Raw genomic sequence first — 17,727 nt, 5'->3', positions numbered from 1 at the left:
ATAGGACCTAGAAAGAGGTGGCAGTTTCTTTTCTCTCTGCACTCAACAGGACACTCCGTTCATTCCTGAGCTCTAGACAAGCTGAGGTGCATCATACAGAATCCCTCAAGATGCTGGTGAGTGGGGTTGTAACCATATCATATAAGCAACAGGCTAAGGGATAGAGAATGCTTGTCCTGGGTACCCTGAATTGGAGTCAAATCTGATCTGGAGGTCCCCGGGGTTGAAACAGAACCCAATGAGGAGGAGATCCAGGGAGGTGGATTTTAGCTCCCAAGGTAGGAAGAAGTTTCAACAGGGCTGATCAAAGATAAAATGGCTGCTTTGAAAGGAAGTGAATTCCTGGTTATTGGAGGTGTTCGACTATGGCCATTTGGTGGGAGGATTTCAGGGAGACTCAAGCAACTGGAGCAAGATCATTTGTAGTCTCTGGAATCAGATTCTAACAGGGAAAGATGTTCTGGTGTGTCATGAGCGTTACCTCCTGTTTCCGCAGAGACATGGAGAGACGTTCATTCAACATTTACCATTGCCAGGCACGGTGCTTGGTGAACATGGACACACAGTGTGGTAATTTGTCCAGTGTAGTGATCAGAGCCAGAACAAAAAGACCTCAGAGACAGTTGTTACGGTGTAACACTACTGAATCGGTGTTAAAAACCTCAGTCATGGGGAAACAATGGACTCATCAAGTTTCTTCAGTAAGGGGACTCACTAAGTGTCAAGTAACACCTTTCCTCCATTGCATGATGGTGAACCAGGATTTCAGCATTCAGGTCTGTTGGTTGCCACAGTTTCACCACTTTCTGGTTCTTGGGGGATGGAGAAGGCGAGCAGGAGAGAAGGGGATGAGAAGGGCGCAAACCACTGGGAGAAATAAACTTCTGGGATAACTACTCACTTTTCCTGCCTCTACACTGACACCCTGGGGTGTAATTATTCAACTTTGGGTATAGCATTGACTAGGCGTTTTACAGCAAAATCTACAAATAGGTAATTGACTTATGGACCTACTCTGGGCTGTGCACTGGGCTAGATGCTGGGGAGCCCCAAACGGGTACGACACGGTCTCTGCCCCTAAGAAGGGGTAGGAGGGCTTTTAGTCCAGGAGGTAGGTCAGATTCGATCAGCTAAGAGCTTTAATGGAAGAACGTCTGTCCAGCGTGCCATGGGCTGCTTCCCTCATTCACTGCCCTGGGCCAGGTGGGGTTCCTCTGACAGCCCGCGCCTGGCTGCGGTGGAAATGTCACCGCCACCACCTCCACGCAAGGTTAACCCATGAAGGCCCCTACGTGTTCCTAACCTCCAGGCCCATCCTTCCTTCGGTCGAGAGGCTTGGGGGCTCAGGCGGAAGGCTCAGGAGCGCGCCCCCCTCCTTCGTTTTCACCCCTGTATCCTCCCAGGGGCGCGCGCGCGGGGCCGGAGCCGAGGCCTGCGCGCGGCCCGGGCGCCTGCACCTCGCGCGCGCGCGCGCGCCGTCCCCGCGTGGGCCCGGCACCAGCGCGCGCGGAGGCGGCAGGCGGGAGGGGCCCGCGGAGGCCCCGGAGCTGTGAGGCGGGAGGCACCGCGGCAGCCACCCGAGACCAGCACCCGGCGGAGGAGCTCGCCTCTCGGCCATTTCTCCGCGCCCCGCCTTCCCCGCCCGCTGCCCCCGGAGGATCAGAGGAGGCAGGTGGGACGGGAGCGCGCGGGGGCCCTAGGCCGGGTGGGCGGGGGCGCGGGTGCCCGAGGGGCGTTTGCCGGTTCCGGGACGGCGGCGCAGAGGCGCTGGGGGCACCTGGAGCCCAGCGGCCGCCTCCTGTGGGCGCCGGTGTGGCCGGTTCCGGGAGGCCTCCCTAGGGCGGCACCGGAGGCGGGGGCGGCGCGGTCCACCCGCGGGATGTGGGTTCTCGTTTCCGTTCTTCACGGACGGTTTAACTTTAGGATGACAGGCCGCGCGGTGTGTGGGACGAACCGGACCCGGCGGCGGAGCTCTGCCGCCCCAACCTCGACCGCCCCGGCGCCCTGGGAGTGTCTCCCACGCGCATGGGTGTGCTGCATGCTGTGCACGGCTCTTTATCTTTTCCTGAAACGGGCCTCTTCGGATCTCCCCTTGCTTATTAAATTGTTTAAGAAGGCTTTGCCAGTGGGAATTTAAAACTAAACTCAATGACTTAGTCTCCAGTCTTTTGCTACCCCGAGATTCCTTAATTCTATATCGTGGGATTAGGGAAGGAAAGTTGGGGAAACACTTGCGCTGAGACCTGTCCTAAACAGGGACGGTTTAGACCTCATGCTTGTGGATTAGACTGATGGATTTATAATGTCAACTGTCTTTTAAATTAGATGTCAGGGTGTTCATCCAGAGACTATGTAGGCAATTTGGATTTAAGCTCTGAGACAATGTTTTGATATGTATCAGAGGGTGATATTCTCATGGGATAATAATTTGCTGTATGCTCCGGCTAGAGTGTGGTTCATATTGTAGCAATATAATTTAAATGTTTCAATAAAGAAACACCCTCCTCCTTAGAAACATCCCCCTAATACTTAAATTGTACTTCACTTTCACACTGACATTTGTCACTTAAGAATCTTCTGCACAATTTAAAGTGCTCTAAATGGCAGAAGATCACGTGGTACAGGACACGCAACAACTATGGAGGGAAAGCAGAGAATGGAAAATGGCAGAAGTCTAGCTTTCTACATTTTTATGTTGCAAAACCTTCCTAGTTCTATCTTATTTTGCCAACATAAATGTGCATTTTTAAATACTTTCATTTCATATGGACTACCTGGGCTGTAAGATTGGATCTTCAAATGTAATTAGTATGTTGATTTGTATTTTATAGAAGATTTGGCACATAATCTTATTTGTGGGATTCATTTCAGACATTTCGAATTTGTCAAATACAGTTCCCACCAGCAAGGCATTTTAAAAAAGTGATATTTAGATGGTGTTTTTTTATTGCTTATAACAAGTCCCATTTGAGATATATACTACGAATCTTTATGGTACTGAATCAGCTCTTTCTCCCTATTTAAACCTACAAATATCTGGTTACTTTTAGGCCTCCTGTTCCCGTGTTAATCGTGTATAACTGACTATGCTGCTATGGGCTTGCTTAGTCTGTTATTCTTTTTTTGTTTGTTGTTTTAGGCATCTGTGTATTGTTTTCACATCTGGAGTTTGAGCAGCACTGTTTCCCTCCAATGATGTTCAATAGAACTGTCCACGATGACGGAAGAGTTCTTTCTGTGCTATTCCATGCGGTAGCCACTGCCCACATGTGGCTCTTGAGCTCTTTTATGGAGCTAGAACAATGGAGGAACTTAATTTTTAATTTAATGTAAATAGTTATATGTAGCTAGAAGCTGCCTGGTTGGGCACCACACCTTTAAATTAAAAGTCCATCTGGAAGTCGTCACCGGCCTTCTTGAATCCAGCACTTACTGCAATTATACAGTCGTTATGGCTTTCATGTAGGAATCCTACACTAGCCTGTAATCTACATGAGGGCAAGGGCTCATCTAATTTCTTTACCTTTGCTATGCCCAGTCTAGAATTTAGTAAGACGCACTTGATAAATATTTGTTGAATGTCGAAATAAACTTCTTGAGGGCAGGTATCTTTTATAATTTTCCTAGGGCCTAGAGCTAACTAAGTATCAAATACTGTAAATCTCCACTTAATGATTGAACAGATTTCATGTAGGTAGCTAATGCATGGATTATTGGAGATATGTTTTAAATGATTATTTTGGTTAGATTCCTCTTTTTGGAAATCTCTGGAAGACTCATGACAAAGTACTGTATGAAGTCGAAAGGGCCTCATGATTCTAACTCATGTGGACACAGCTTAGGTCTCCTGTTAGTTGAGTAGCTGAACGATACAGCCCTTGAACCATGTTCCAAATAAATCTGAGGGAATCCTTTGGCCTCAGTGAGGTTCTTTAATGAGGCCATAACAACCTCAACCACTCTGAAAAAGTTAGTGGGCATCTCCACTCACCACCATTCTGTGTTAGGGCATGGACCAGGAATTCTTGAGAAATCATGAGCTATTATAGTCATGTCACAAGATGCTTTCTTGCTAAGAGATGATTTGGGGTGATGAATTAGGATGGGATTCCTACATAAATCAAAGTTAGGGGAATTTGAGTCTAATTATTGGCATCTGTTATGTACACAGTTGATTAGGGCTGACTTTTTGTCTTAGGCTTACTTTATATAATCCATTGTCACCAGTTAACCATAGTAGGACTTGAAGCGAAAGTATGTACTCAATTCAGATCAGTAGATCTCCAAATTTGACCAATATTCCCAGGTGTCATGGATCTTTACATCCAGAAATTACTGTTAGGGAAGAATTCTAAGACTATGCAAAAGTTTTGTAGAAGTGTCTAGTTTTCTTTGGTGGGACAAAAGGTAGAATGTTGGGTTTTTAATGAAGGAAAGGCAATGGGACTGGGAAAAATTTCACGAAGACACAAAATACGAAGAATGTTCACTGCATTGGTTAAGTAATGTAGCTTCTCTGGCCTTGAACTAGCTAATGTGTAAAATTATAAAGTTGGTTACGTTTTGTTGCGTGAATCATCTTTCCACCTTGAATCTAGGACTTGGATATTTATTCAATATGTGTAAGCCACTAATCTAACTCCTGTGGCAAGTGATAGTTGCATAAGATACAATTCTTATCTTCAAGGATCTCAACAGTCTACAAGGAAATAGAAAGGTTCTCTTGGGATCACTTTTAAACACATTTTGAATGGGAAATCTGCTCTTTAACAGGGAGGTTTTCAAAGGTGGATCCTCTTAATCAACTCAGAAAGATAACCACTTAATCACTTTGCTGCAGAATTACGAGTATAAAAAACCATAACTGAGTCTCAAAAGTGTGATTGTAGTCAGATTAATCTTCCTAACACACAGCTTGAAGCAGGACACTCTCCTTTTAAATAATCAGTGGTTCCCCGGTGCTCGTGGAATTAGGTGTTTTGGTCTCTGATCAGTATTTAAAGTACTTCTGAGTATAGCCCTAAAAAACCACTATAGCCTTACTTCTTACTGTTTCCTTGGATGTAGTGTACATTCCAGCCTACTGTTCCTTTAAGTGCTCCCCTTTTAAATTTCAGCCCCAGTTTCTGCCTACTCATCTTTCAAGACCTGTCTCTGGTGCTGCTTTCTTCATGGCACCGTTTCTGATTCTTAAGAGTTCCCGTAGCAAATGTTCCTTGTGCTTAAATGTTATGGAACAAATCTCATTCTGCTTCATCATCGATAGTTGTTAGTGCTATTTTATTCACCCTGGTAGATTGTAAGCTACCTAACAAGCATGGACCATCTGTTACTCATTTTTATATTTTCTGAAACACCTAGGATAGTGTATTTCTTTGTACGTGGTAGATATTTACTAAATTTTATTTCTGTTCCTTGACTTCAAAGGATGCTTCGTACTCTGCATAGAATATTTTAGCCAAACTTATTGCCAAGCAACTAGAGGCCAACAAGTGGAAATCCTGAGTAACTTCAACACTGAGTAGCTGTAGTGTTGAGTGAGGGCTGTCTTTGTGGTGTCTGTTACTTTTTGGAATTAATAGTATTTGAGGAAGCTCACCATGCTGTATGACACCAATTCCTTGTTATTTTCCTATTTATGTGGCAAAGTTAATGTCAAAATGATTCAAAAGTATTGGGTGGTAGGTAATTTTAGCATCTGTGAAAACTTGAATACCTTTAACAGAGTAACACTGAATTAGGTTATTTCATAGATTAATAATATCTATGTCCCTGTAAACATGCACTTTATGAGAAAGAAGAAAGCATCTGACTCTTTGCCAGTTCCTGCTAGTGTTCAGAAAACCTGAGCATCCAGTTGGAAAGGAGGAGCCAGTTATCTCAGAGAGGTGCCTGTCCTTGGAGAAGGCTGGTGACGGTAGAGTAAAGGTGATTAAGTCAGATATGGGATTGGTTAACTAAGTGTAAGAGGGCGCCAAGTGAGGGATATCTAGCATGGTGTTACCTGCCAGAGTAAGCTATCAGTTAACTATTTTTACTTATTCTGTTCTTTCTACTAAAATAATATAAAGTCATTGTTATTTGGTTTTACGGGTTTCTGCTTTAATTTAAAAGCAGAGAGTTTCATAATATTTCATACTTTAAAGATTTGATGCAAAAGAAACTGGAAGGTTTTTGGCTTCATAGCGCAGTTTTGCTAACATTTTTTCTGCGTTCTCCATCATTTCTGCTATGTGGGCTAGGTACGACACCAGTCTAATTTAGAGCAGATTTCTTTGAAGCACTCACATTTTCTGGGAAAAAGAGGTAATATCAGCGATATGGTTTAAGAGGCATGGCCTTCCATCTTCTGCTAGGATAGAATAAACAGATCCTGTGCATTGTGAGGAAGTGGGATGATATCAGTAAGCCCTTGAAATTGTACTAGTGATGTGGTTAATTTTCAGTGAGGTTTTCTGGGATGTCAGGAAATAATGACAATATCCTAAACTAGATTATTTTCACGTGATGAGCACATGGCATGAGCTATTGCAGAGCAGATGGTATAACCCATGTCAGATTCCACAAGAAGTTCGAGATCCATTGATAAGGGATAATATGCTCTTGTAAGTTAAGAGAATGTCACCCGTTTAGATTAATTCAGCATTTAAAAAAATGTTTTTACTTATTATTGGGACATAATATTACTCCTGACCTAACACTACTCCTGAGCTTTGTTTAGAAAGGTTACGTATGCTGTGGACTCTATAAGAGACAGTATGAAGTAATGTGTGTTCTTTAACACGTTTGTTAAAAGGAAGTTTCTTCCCCCTTCCTCTCTAAAAGAGACTCTTGAAGGTTGAAGTTAAAAATGTCAGTAGGTTAGATATTAAAAGCATAGGCTTTTTGGTGTTGAAGGCACTCATTCTCAGTTGCTTACAAATATAATGGATATGCTTTTTTCACCCCCTCTCATTAAAGGTGGCTTCCTAGAAGATGACCATAGAGGACCTTCCAGATTTTCCATTAGAAGGAAATTCTTTGATTGGAAGATATCCATTTTTATTTTCAGGTTCCGATACGCCAGTCACCTTTTCCATTTCTGCAGCACCAATGCCTTCAGACTGTGGTATGTTAACTTGCCGTCTTTATTTTCTATGAACTGGTAACTTCTGTCTTATGTCCTTTTCACACTCATAATTTTGCCCAAAACTATTTGCTGTGATATTCATAAAATTGCTAAAGTTTTCCTTTTTCAAAAATACAATTGCTTTTTCTGCCTCTTAAGCTAAATGTTTACTTTCTGCTATCAGCATTTTTATGATGTAAAATGTTCATTTTAAGCACCACGATGGATTTAGAGGATCTTATATTTTAGAATGCAATGGTGCTTAGACATTTAGCATTCTTCTGCATTGATGTATTTTGGTTAAATATACTGACTTGTTTAAAAAGCCATATACTAAAAAAAAAAAAGGCATTAAATTACTGTCAACTAGCCATTGCTAAGGGCCCTGCTGTCTCTCAGAAATGCTAGAATTCTAATGAATAGTAAATAATCACTCCTGAAATGATCCAAACTTGGGTGACAATGTAACGACAAGTTTCAATACACAGGCAAGCCTCATTTGGATCCTGTCTTAGTTATCTCCCATGGTAATGATCAATGTACACACAAATAAAATATAGTAAAACTGAAGGGAAAAATAAGGCCATGTACTTAGGCAGAGGAGGGTGAAACCTTTCCCTGGAATGTGGAGTGAGATTGGTTCATGTTTAAATTGGTTCATCTAAATCTCCTCTGTAAAATACAGATTTAGAAGTATTCTAGTTTTTATCTAGATAGACTTATTTCCCCAGGACCGTATTTTATCAGATAGTTGATAAAAGAATAAAAGAACCAGGAGATAAATTCGATAGATTTCTTACATTTCTAATTTAGTTAGAGTTTTTCATATAAAATATTGGGTCACCACTTCAAATCGTGTTTTAGAGTTAATACAATTTAAAAATATTAGTAGCTGTAAAATTATTGAGTTAGAAATTTGTCTTTTTAGTCATATCCATTCTAATAACCATTTATTTCCAAGTATGCTATTTTTATGTGTTTAGAGTTTATAGCAGCTTACCTTGCAATCATCAAAAGTATTACATGAAACCTGTGCCTAGATCCTGGGAGTTATTTCCAGCTCTTATATAAATTGACTGGGTTTACTTTCAGGTATAACAAAATCAGTTATATAGGAAAAACTTTGAACTAAAGCACTTTCTACCTTGCTTATGGAACTTGTCTCATTCTACCTTGAGTCATATTTGTCTTACTTCTTTTCCTAGAGTATAGCTCTTTGGGATGACGTAGCAAACATGTTTTGTTTTTGTTTATCTCATTAGGGATAATACAGTCATTTATTGGTACTAGTTGCTCAGTGTTTGCTGAATAAATACATTAAATGAAAGGTGATAGTGGATATTAGCACCTCTGTATAACTGAAATTAAACATTAGCTAGATTGTTAGAATTATAGATCTTAGAATCTGAATCTGGACCTATAGTTCAACTTTCCCTGCTCACTTTCTAGTATATGTCTCCTTGAAGTTTTGGCCAGCTGGTACTAGTTTGATATATGGAACACACACTTCTTTATATGACAGCTTTAAAATACATGAGGATAATTTGAATATTTTTACTTAGTCTCTACTCCTTTAGGGTACACATTACTGGTTCCTTCAGCAGCCCCTCATTGTCAGGATTTCTAGACCCTTTTCATTCTAGAAGTTTTCTTCTTAGTACACTGTAGTCAGTGTCCCCTTAAAAAATGGCATCCAGAATTGTATTTATTGAGGGCCTATTATGTGCTAGGTGCTGTCCTACGTGCTGGGGATAGCACAGTGACCACGACAGATGTTTTAGTAGGGAAAACAGAGAATAGACAAATAAATGAATAAAAAAATGTATAAATATTATAGAATTCTGTGGAGAAAAGAAATAGGGTGTGTGATAGAGGGTAACTGGGCAGAGTGGCTATTTTAGATGGGGTAGTCATCTAAAGAATCAGAAGAAGCTGGTTGTGAGAAGAGTCTGGAGAGAAGTGTTCCAGGCAGAATAATAAAATATTAAAGGCCCAGAGTTGGGGAAAATCTTTGATATGTTCTAAGAATTAATGGAAGGCCACTGTAGCTGAGAAGCAAAGTGGTTGAGGGGCAGAATGGCAGGATATGAAGTTGGAGAGGAAAGGAGGGGGCAGAAAATGCAGGATCATTGATTTGTATTTTATCCTAACTGTAATGGGAGCCATTGAATATGAGACTGAGAGTGAGATTAAAACCTAGAAACAAAGAAAAACAACTCACACTTTGACATGCAGCTCAGTGTTGACTTTCGGCATTGTTACTCTGCAATGCATTCTGTCCTCTCACAAAGATTTTTGCAATCTTTTGCTTTGAATGCTTACAGAGCCAGTTTACACAGAACACACTTATCTCATAAACCTCATAGGACATTGTTATTTATTCATTTTTTTGCTTAAATAGTGAATCAATTCTTTTTTCTTTCTAAAGTCCGTTTATTTATTTTTATTTTTAAAAAGATTTTATTGGGGCGGGGGAATAGGACTTTATTGGGGAACAGTGTATATGCCTGGGACTTTTCCAAGTCAAGTTGTTGTCCTTTCAATCTTAGTAGTGGAGGGTGCAACTCAGTTCCAGGTCCAGTTGTTGTTGTTAGTTGCAGGGGGCACAGCCCACCATCCCTTGCGGGAGTTGAACCGGCAACCTTGTGGTTGAGAGCCTGTGCTCCAACCAACTGAGCCACCTGTCTGCCCTGAATCAATTCTTAAAAAGATTGAAGTAGTACTAATAAAAAGTCTTATTTGCCCACCTGCTTGCCATGTCCGGTACTCTCCATTCCTTTGTGCAGATCCAGATTTCCATTTGATAACCATTTCCTTCTGCCTGAAGGGCTTCCTTTAACATTTCTTCTAGAGCAGGTCTGCTGGTGAGGAATTCTTTTAGCTTTTAAATGTCTGAAATATCTTTATGTCACCTTCTCTTTTGAAAAATGTTTGCTGGGTATAGAATTCTAGGTTGATAGATTTTTCTTTCAGTACTTAAGATGTTGATCTACTGTCTTCCCTCTTGCATTGTTTTTGACAGGAAATCTATCATTTTTGTTTCTCTATATGTAATATTTTTTTATTTTTTTCTGTTTTTTCCCTGGCTGCTTTTAAGATTTTATCATTGGTTTTGAGCAATTTTACTATGGTTGCCTTGGTGTAATTTTCTTTATGTTCTTGTGCTTGGGGGCTTTTAAGCTTCTTGGATCTGTGGGTTTTGGTTTGCATCAAGTTTGGATAATCATTATTTCTTCAAAGATTTTTTCCCCCCCTCCTTTCCTTCAGAGACTCCAGTTACACGAATATTAAACAATTTGATGTTGTCCCACAGCTGGCTGATGCATTTCTTGTATTTTAAAAATTATTTTTCGTTCCACTTCATTTTGGAATTTCTATTGCTATGTCTTCAAGTTCATTAACCTTTTCTTCTGCAATGTCTAACCAGCTGATGATCTCATCCAGTGTAGTTTTCTCAGATGTAGTTTTTCATCTCTAAAGCTTGATTTGTTTTTTTTTATATTGTCCATGTCTTTATTTAACCTTTTGAACATTTGGAATACAGTAAACGCGGCTGTTTTAATGTCCTTTTCTGTTAATTATAATATTTGTATCAACTCTCGGTCTGTTTTAATTAATTATTTCCCTGATTATGGGTCATGTTTTCCCCTTTCTTTGCATGACTGGTAATCTTTGATTGGATGCTAGATATTGTGAATTTTGCCTTTTTGTGCTGGATATTTTCGTATTCCTGTAAATATTATTGAACTTTGTTCTGGGATGCAGTTAAATTCCTTGGAAATAGTTTGATCCTTTCAGGTCTTGCTTTTATGATTTGTTAGGTGGTTCTGGACCAGTGCTTATCTGGGGCTAATTATTTTTCACTATTGAGTACTCTGCCCAATGCCCTGTGAGTTTTCCCCTCCAGTCTTTATGGTGGGAACAGACACTGTTTTAGGCCCTTTATGAGTATTGGGCACTAATCTCTGTAATCCTTTTGGATTGCTCTTTTCCTTACATCAGATGTTTCCTCACAAACTTATGTTAAATACTCAAGGGAGAGCCTCCACAAATCTTTGTGGTTCTCTTGCCATGCATCTGTCTTCTCTCTGCTACTCTGCCCTGTGCACTATAGCTGCCTCGATTTCCTTGGGCTCTCAGCTTTGTCTTTTCAACTCAGGGAGTCTGCTGGGCTTTTTCGTGGTTCTCCCCACACTCTGCACTACTGCCTAGAAAGTCTCAAGGCAGAAACCTGAGGTGATTATAAGAATCACTTTATTTGTATCCTGTCTCTTAGGGATCACTGTCTTCATTGACTGATGCACAGTGTCTTGAAAACCATGTTTCATCTGTTTTCTTTCTTTTTTTTTTTGGTTTCAGATGGAAGGGTGAATCTGGTCCCCATTACTCCATCTTGATTTGAAGTGGGTCATCCCTTCCCCTTAACCCCACTGACTTTTGATTAAAGAAATGTTTTTTCTGAATGGAAGCTTAAAATTTGGATTTGTAGTTAGCTCTGTTAATATGCAGTCTAACAGAGTTTAAGATTATAGGTCAGTCTGGCTTTAATCCTAACTCAACCACTTAGTTGTGTGATCTTGGGCAAATTACTTATTTTCTTTATCCCCTTGTTTCTTTTTTGATCAAATGAGAATAATAATAGTACCTACCTCATAAGGTTATTATGAGGATTAAATACGGTAACATATGTAAAGCGCTCCTATTAAGCAGTTAGTAAGTGTAACATGTTATTAATATTTAAATGAGATGTCTGCAATTTACCATTACCTCAATATATAATTATTGAAGCATTGTTACATTATTCTTCTGGTTCAAATATTCTTGCTTATCTTTCTTACATTTATTTTCCAGATCTTTGCTATTCATAGTGTGGTTCTTAGTCTAGCAGCATTGACGTCCCTGGGAGTTTGTTAGAAATGCAATCCCAGCCCCCACCTGAGACTTACTGTATCAGAATCTACATTGTAACAAGATCCCTAGGTGATTCCTATCTACATTAATGTTTGAGAAGCTCTGGCACAGATGAGCAGTAGAATAATTTTATCTATTTCTTTCCACAAATAAGTCCTGGTGAGATTTTCATTAGAATTGAAAAATTTTTAATAATGTTCTTGGGAAAATTGACAGCTTTAAATATTTTATCTTCCATACCAGGGACATGATGTGTCTGTCTCCATTTAAGTCTCCCCAGTCCCCCTTCAGTTTTCTTTAACTAAACCTCACATTTTTTTTTTTAAACTTTTTGTTACTTTTATTGTTATTGTGTGTGGGTTTCCCCCATTGTATTTCATTTTTTAAAACAGGAAATCACTTACAAATACAAAAAACAGTGATAGCAAACATGTATATCACACATACCCACCATCAGAATGCACAGATATTAGCATTTTGTCATATTTTCTTTAGCTCTTATTTTTCAATTTAAAAGAAATAAAACCTGAAAGATAAAGTTGACATTCCCTCCATTTTCCTTTCTGATCCCATTCCCCTCGCTCCCCAGAGGCAACTACTATCTTATATTTAGTGTGAATATTCCAGACCATATTATCATACTTTTATTACATATATGAGTGTCTATAAAGAATATGTGGTATTGTTTTGTGTATTTGTAATTTTATGTAAATGATAGATATATTATATTGCAACTTAATTTAGTGATCAATAGGTTTTTTTGAGACCTGTCCTTATCAATTCATGACTGAACTATCTAATTAATTTATTTAGTTATAAATCTACTGTCAAGAAATATTTCTGTTTTTAGAGGTGAAATATTGATAGAACTTGACAGATTTTTCTGTGCCTTAGAAATAGTTTTTGGAAAGTTCAGGGTTTGAGATCAGGGTTTGTAGAAATCTCATTCTCACAACAATTCAGGAATGCCTCATACTTTTTGGCGATCTTGACTTTGCTTTTGAAAATTGCTTAAGGTGAACCTGCTTTTCCTAGCATCTAAAAAATTTGTATCATTTAAGCCCTGGCCTTATTATTTATTATTTTCAATATATTTATTTGGATCTTTTAATAAATTTAATTTACACTTTTCTGTTTTATTTCAGAGTTTTCTTTTTTTGATCCTAATGATACATCATGTCAGGAAATTCTCTTCGATCCCAAAACTTCTGTATCAGAATTATTTGCCATTTTAAGACAGTGGGTTCCTCAGGTCCAGCAAAACATTGACATTATTGGAAATGAGGTAAGGAATTCTTACATTTTAAGTTTTGCATGATTAGCGTTGTTAATCATATAGATTCTGCCCCCCCCCCGCCCATCTGAATGGAAACATGATGATAAAGGGGAAACCTTTCAAAGATTCTGATGTTCTTTGTATTTCCAGTTTTTCATGGAGCAATGAGTTAGTACTGTACGTTCTTTCTGTCATTCCCTCATGTTCCTCACTTCGTTACACCTGGAGTTCTGACAGTATAGACTTGGTGGGGGCAGGCGTTTTTCATATTTTCTTTCTTTATACAGATTAATTTTGTGAACTTTAAAAAACTTCTTTCATGAGGGTATTCAATTGTCATCATGTGTTTTCTATACTTTTGAGTGGTTTGGTAAAGATCTAGGCTTGAATATGATTTTAAAAAATATTTGATTTTTTTGAAGGCGGGACGAAAGAATAACTGGATTCCTTGACCAGCATATTGTCATATTGTAGGAAGAGAGAGCTTATACTTTTTTCAAATGCCATAACACATATTTGAAAGAACATTTGCTTATGCTTTGAGAGGTTAAAAAACATATTTGGAGTGCTAGGTTACCTTGTAATACTCTTTAAGAATTTCCTTCAGTCTGGTGACAAGTTCAGTTTTCATTATCGTTGGGTGCAGATTTAAAATCGATCCCGAAGAGAAGCCAGTTCTATCTATGTATTTTATTGAGAACTAGTTTAGATAAGATTGACTAACTTGGTTCCCAGCATTAGTTTGAAATCACTTGACTTCAGTAGTCACGTTGTAATCATCTCTTCCTTGGTTTCCTCAGATTCTTAAGAGAGGTTGCAATGTGAACGACAGAGATGGATTGACAGATATGACTCTTTTACATTATACTTGCAAATCTGGAGCTCATGGTATTGGTAAGTATGTGGTAAACCGATTAGTTGCTTAGAACATGTATATTTGTGCTTGTATACGCTATGTTTATGCCAACCAGAGTCCCTGGGAGGGCATAGCTGATGATAATCTTCCTTGAATAGGCGAGGAGTTGGTTAGGTTCTTCCAGAAACCTTGTTCCCATTCCTTCTCTCCAGGTGGTTTTTCTAGCCTCCTGGCACCTCCCCACCTTTCTGGAACAGGCTTCACGCCTGTGTGCCCACAAGGTGAGAGTAACTGGTAACACTCTGGAGCCTTCCTGAGAGTTTACAGCAAGGTTTGACAATCCAAGCTCGGTTTTCCAGGCATCCCAGTCCTTACAGACTCCAGTCGCAGGCCTGTTTGTAGGTCTGTTCCTACACACATAATGTAGGTTCATATTTTCCAAAATTGATATTTTCCTGTGCATTATTTACCATTGCATAAACCTACCTCTCTTGTTGTGAACATCTCTCCCTGTTTGAAGAGTCTGATATAGTACTTCTAAAAATATTTTTGGTGACGTTCCCTCCCTCCCTCCCTCCCTTCCTTCCTTCCTTCCTTCCTTCCTTCCTTCCTTCCTTCCTCCCTCCCTCCCTCCCTCCCTCCCTCCCTCCCTCCCTCCCTCCCTCCCTCCCTCCCTCCCTTCCTTCCTTCCCCTTCCCCTCCCCTCCCCTCCCCTCCCCTCCCCTCCTCTCCCCTCCCTCCCCTTTCCCTCCCCTTCCTTCCTCTCCCCCTTTCCCATCATGGACTGATACTTTTATAAAATAAAATAAAAATGAACTTATAATAGAAAAACAAAATAAAGACATATAAAATATTTCAAAAGGCATAAAATTACATTTCAGTTAATATATTCAGAAGAAATGATTACATAGCAAAAAAAGAAAAGAGTTATAAAAAGTAGAAACAAATTGTATTTTGGGACTGGCCGTGGTCCATGGGGCACACTCTGAGTATCATTGGTCCAGTGCATTGTTTTTAATGGCTTTATAATATTCCATTTATGGATCATAATTTATTTAGCCAATTTCTTATTATTGTACTTTTAGGTTGTTTCAGAATTTTATTCATAATAAAAAGTGCTGTGATGAACATCTTTATAGCTAAATATTTATCAATATCCCCGAGTTTGATTATTTTCTGAGAATAAATTCCTTGTAAGTGAAAGTTTTGGGATATAAGTGAATATTCAGTATGCTCTTTGCTTTGGCTTTTTAAATGAAGTAATAAATAACCATCCATTGGAACTTAAATTTGTACTGAAGAAAAATAATTTAGCAAACCTTCCTTAGGTGATGTTGATACAGCTGTAAAATTTGCAACTCAACTTATTGATCTGGGAGCAGATGTTAGTTTGCGGAGTCGCTGGACAAATATGAATGCTTTGCATTATGCTGCTTATTTTGATGTCCCTGAACTTGTAAGAGTGATTTTGAAGACATCGAAACCAAAAGGCAAGTACTCGAAATAATCATTAGATGTTACTAATTGAACATTTTATTAGTGGCATAAAAATGATAATTCAAAGAGATTTTTCTTCTAATCCATTTTCTTCCATATAATCTCCTATCTCATTTTTTCAGAAATAGTTTAAAATTTCTGTGTTGAAGATTAATAACTATCCTTTCACAAAAAGGCTTAGTACAAAGACATACAAAATAAAAAGTATTCTCTGGGTTTTTATATTTCTGCAAATAACCTGGTATAACATATTTTAAAAAGTGTAGTTGAATCTTTATGCTAAATAATTCTTTTCTCTTATTTGAGTAGCCAGAAATAGAGCAATAAAGCCTTCAAAGCTAAGCATTGAAATCATGAAGAATATTTATTTTAGGTGGCATTCAGTTCTGAAATTCTGTGATTCCATGGAAGGATACATTTTTTGTATTGTTTTTTTTTTCTCTTTTTTTTGGTCTTCCTATTTTGACGTTGATATCCTAACATTGAACCTCAGAATGTTGAAATCACAGTCTTAGTATTTTAACTTTTTCTGTAATCCTCTCAGTTGACCAGTTTTCTTTTGAGAAAAAGTGAGAACAAGTGTAATAGTATTAACTTTAAGTTTTAGGTGGTGTACAGTGTTTCCTCCATTTGTAGAAGATTTGTTTTAGAGATTCAATAGATGAATTTTCCAGGATGTGTGTTTCTAACCTCTGCTTTGTATAATTGTCCAATTTCTCTTTAACTTTTACCTTTTCACTTTTTAAATGATGTTAGGAAGGAAGCCTCTCTTGATAGTACAGTGTTTTTAACAACTCATGAGAGTTTGTCCTGAATATGTCTTGGTGGTTTGCAGTTGTAGGTAGAGCATGTGGGGTGGTGTGATTAGATTAGGGTAAGAGGTGTATTAAACCCTTGTTATAGAAAACATTCAAAATGGGATTCCCAAATCTGGATGATTTCATATGTCTAAGTATATAGCATCAGGAGAATTTATTGAAAGTTACTAAAATACCCTTAGAATTGCAAGATCCTTTTTTTATTATAAAGTCCTAATTCATTTGTTGAATAAAGTATTATGAATGAATACAATACGCAAGCATTTATTTTTTCAATTAGTCTTTAACTTCTTCCTGGTTTGAAAATTCTGCATTGTTTTGCCTACCATTGTTTCTGTGAAGCCAGATAGTAAATATTTTAGGCTTTATGGTCTCTGTTGCAACCACTTGATTCTGTAGTTGTGGCATGAAAGCAGCCATAGAGAATATGTAAATGAATGCATGTGGCTGTGTTCCAATAAAACTTTATTTACAAAAACAGTTGGTGAGCTGGATTTGGCCCATGGGCCATTGTTTTCTGGCCCCTCACCTAACTTATCGTAGTGGTCCCTACTACCTCATTATAGTCGTCATGGCAAATATGCAAGAGGTTTAATGAGAGATTGTGTCAAGATAGTTACTTCTACTGATATGAATGATTGCCATTAATTGCTTTTAAATACAGTTTAGTTTGTGATAGTTGGAAAACCCATGATAATATCTCTCCATTTTATAATGAAATTTTGTTGTACTAAGAAAAGAATTGGTTAACCAGATTGTAATATGAAAATTTTGTGCTGTTGTGAAATGGTATTTCTAGTGGGGTGATGTAAGTCTCATAAATGGCTAATAAAGCTCCTCCCCCTAAACCCACCAACCCCCAGCTTGTCTCCTTTCACATTGTAATAACTAAATTTAAAATTTTAGTTAATACACTTGTGATGTTTAATTACAGATGTGGATGCCACTTGTAGTGACTTTAATTTTGGAACAGCTCTGCATATTGCCGCATATAACTTGTGTGCAGGTACTGTGAAATGCTTATTGGAGCTTGGAGCAAATCCTGCATTTAGGGTAAGAGGTTAAATTAAATGTGAAAAATATTCAAAGAATTAAATTACCTTCCACTAAAGAGTTGAATCTGGATGTTGGTATTGAACTCTTATATAAGCAAATAATTTATATTTTTGTGTCCCATATAAAGAGTAATGATGATAAACTTTATCTCATGTAAATTAAAGGCATAGCAGTGAATTTCAGTTCTTTTATGTTGATCAACTCT

The 17,727-nt window shown here is 38.5% G+C and overlaps 1 protein-coding gene across 2 annotated transcripts in view; it reads left to right on the top strand.

Moving 5' to 3' along the window:
* Nucleotides 1-17,727, top strand: part of CLIP4 (CAP-Gly domain containing linker protein family member 4) — a 56,789-nt gene continuing 39,062 nt past the window's right edge. Inside the window, exons 1-6 of one of the 2 annotated variants that reach the window (XM_074331840.2) lie at nucleotides 1-116; nucleotides 6,961-7,108; nucleotides 13,165-13,304; nucleotides 14,096-14,189; nucleotides 15,480-15,641; nucleotides 17,401-17,519. In XM_074331840.2, the coding sequence (XP_074187941.1) occupies nucleotides 6,976-7,108; nucleotides 13,165-13,304; nucleotides 14,096-14,189; nucleotides 15,480-15,641; nucleotides 17,401-17,519 (648 nt within the window). In that variant the 5' untranslated portion in view covers nucleotides 1-116; nucleotides 6,961-6,975. Of the gene's footprint in view, nucleotides 117-1,443; nucleotides 1,673-6,960; nucleotides 7,109-13,164; nucleotides 13,305-14,095; nucleotides 14,190-15,479; nucleotides 15,642-17,400; nucleotides 17,520-17,727 lie in introns of those variants that run through there. The other variant, XM_074331838.2, reaches the window with a different exon arrangement.

This window comes from Rhinolophus sinicus, chromosome 2, assembly GCF_057876585.1.
Source record: "Rhinolophus sinicus isolate RSI-liver-muscle chromosome 2, RSI-T2T, whole genome shotgun sequence".
NCBI classification, from domain to species: domain Eukaryota; kingdom Metazoa; phylum Chordata; class Mammalia; order Chiroptera; family Rhinolophidae; genus Rhinolophus; species Rhinolophus sinicus.
The sequence above is the reverse complement of the archived record's forward strand: the minus strand, read 5'-3'. Positions and strand labels throughout refer to the sequence as shown.